Source organism: Mandrillus leucophaeus, unplaced genomic scaffold (assembly GCF_000951045.1).
Source record: "Mandrillus leucophaeus isolate KB7577 unplaced genomic scaffold, Mleu.le_1.0 Scaffold4, whole genome shotgun sequence".
In the NCBI taxonomy this organism is placed as follows: Eukaryota; Metazoa; Chordata; class Mammalia; order Primates; family Cercopithecidae; genus Mandrillus; species Mandrillus leucophaeus.
In genome coordinates, this window is record NW_012104253.1 from 12268483 (window position 1) to 12270133 (window position 1651).

General features: G+C 49.5%; 1 protein-coding gene across 1 annotated transcript in view; it reads right to left on the reverse strand.

The window, feature by feature from the left end:
* The window catches only part of RIN3 (Ras and Rab interactor 3), a 169284-nt gene that overhangs the window by 136957 nt on the left and 30676 nt on the right, over positions 1-1651 (reverse strand). The window contains exon 10 of the mRNA XM_011991813.1: positions 740-792. Within this exon, the coding sequence (XP_011847203.1) occupies positions 740-792 (53 nt within the window). The remainder of the gene's footprint in view (positions 1-739; positions 793-1651) is intronic.

Below are 1651 nucleotides of genomic sequence, written 5' to 3' on the forward strand. Positions count from 1 at the left end.
TACTTCCTCCTCAAGCTCACCTATAAGACCTCCTGCACTTCACCATGGACCGGAAGACCTGTTCAGGACACCCTCTCTCTGCAGGAAAGAGCTTTTCTCGTTCTTTCATCTTTTAAACCTCTGCTCTTAACCTCATTCCTTGTGTGTTCGTAACCTTTATTTCCTTGGTGTGAGGCAACGAACCTCGGGTATTACCCCAGACAAATGACGCTGCGCTGCTTCACGCGGGAGCAGGGGGAAAGGGGAGGAGGTGGTGCCTGCCCACAAGGTGTTCCTACTGGACATTGGCTTACCTCTAGATGCCTCCGCCAGGCCTGGCTCTCTGCTCAGAGGCTTACAGACAAGCCTCGGCTGCTGCCAAATCGTCACCCTACTTGGAGCTGCAGCATCTCTGAACTAGTGCATTCCCCTGAAGTTGAACTGACCCCAGGACATGGAGTCTTTCAAAGAAATGAGGTTGCTTTGCCTCTATGGAGGTTCAAGGTGGAGCTGCCTCCTTGGTCACCAGGCCCATGAGAACCAGCAGTGTGTAAGGCAATGTGAGTGTGTGAAGGAACGTGAGTGTGTGTGGGGGTGAGTGTGGTATATAGTAAGACAGAAACACATCGCCAGTCTTTGTACCCAATCCTGGCACAGAGCTTCAAAAACCCTTGGAATTTCCTGAGAGATGAGAGTGTTTTTTATTATTCATAATGAGCCCGTTTTGACCTAACCTGAGTTTCTGCTATTAAACAGGGACTTCTGGTGGGACCTTAGATTCAAGGGAGGGGCTGGCCACACAAAGACTAAGCACTTGCTTAGAGGGTTGGAACCTTCAGCCCCACGTGTGACCCCCAGAAGGGGACTGGAGACTGAGTTCAATTACATGGCCAATGATTTAATCAATCATGTCTCTGAAATAAAATCTCTGGACTTTCTGGCTGTGCTGGGAGGAAGATGCACCCAGCTTCTAGGAGTGTCAGCTACTTGGGAGTGTCACCAACCTTGGGATTTTTTGGAGCTGTCCTTACCCCCTTACTTTGTTTTGACATTCTTCTAAATCTAATAACCTGATTTGTCTCCAGCTGATCCTCAGTGAGAGATGCCATCCCCTCAATATTCAAAAGTCACCCTTCTGGCCAGGCACAGTGGCTCATGCCTGTAATCCCAGCCCTTTGGGAGGCTGAGGCAGGTGGATCACTTGAGGTCAGGAGTTCGAGACCAGCCTGGCCAACAAGGTGAAACTCCGTTTCTACTAAAAATACAAAAATTAGTCAGGTATAGTGGTGCACGCTGTAATCCCAACTATTTGGGAGGCTGAGGCAAGAGAATAGCTTCAATCTGGGAGGCAGAGGTGGCACTGAGCCAAGATTGCACCACTGTACTCCAGCCTGGGTGACACAGCAAGACTCCATCTCAAAAAAAAAAAAAAAAAAAAAAAAAAGGGTCACCCTTCTACAGGAGACCACTAGACTTCCCATCAGTGGGACATAGCAGAGGCAAAGTTCTGCCCATTTCCCTTTGACCTGGCTGGATACTACTTTCACCAACCCACGGAGCCACCCTGCCTGGACAGCTAGCAGAGGCCAAGACCCACAGAACAACCACCACCGCCCCTCTCTATAACTGCAGGAAGCAGTTACAAAAGACTGACCATCCATTTTCCCCAAGG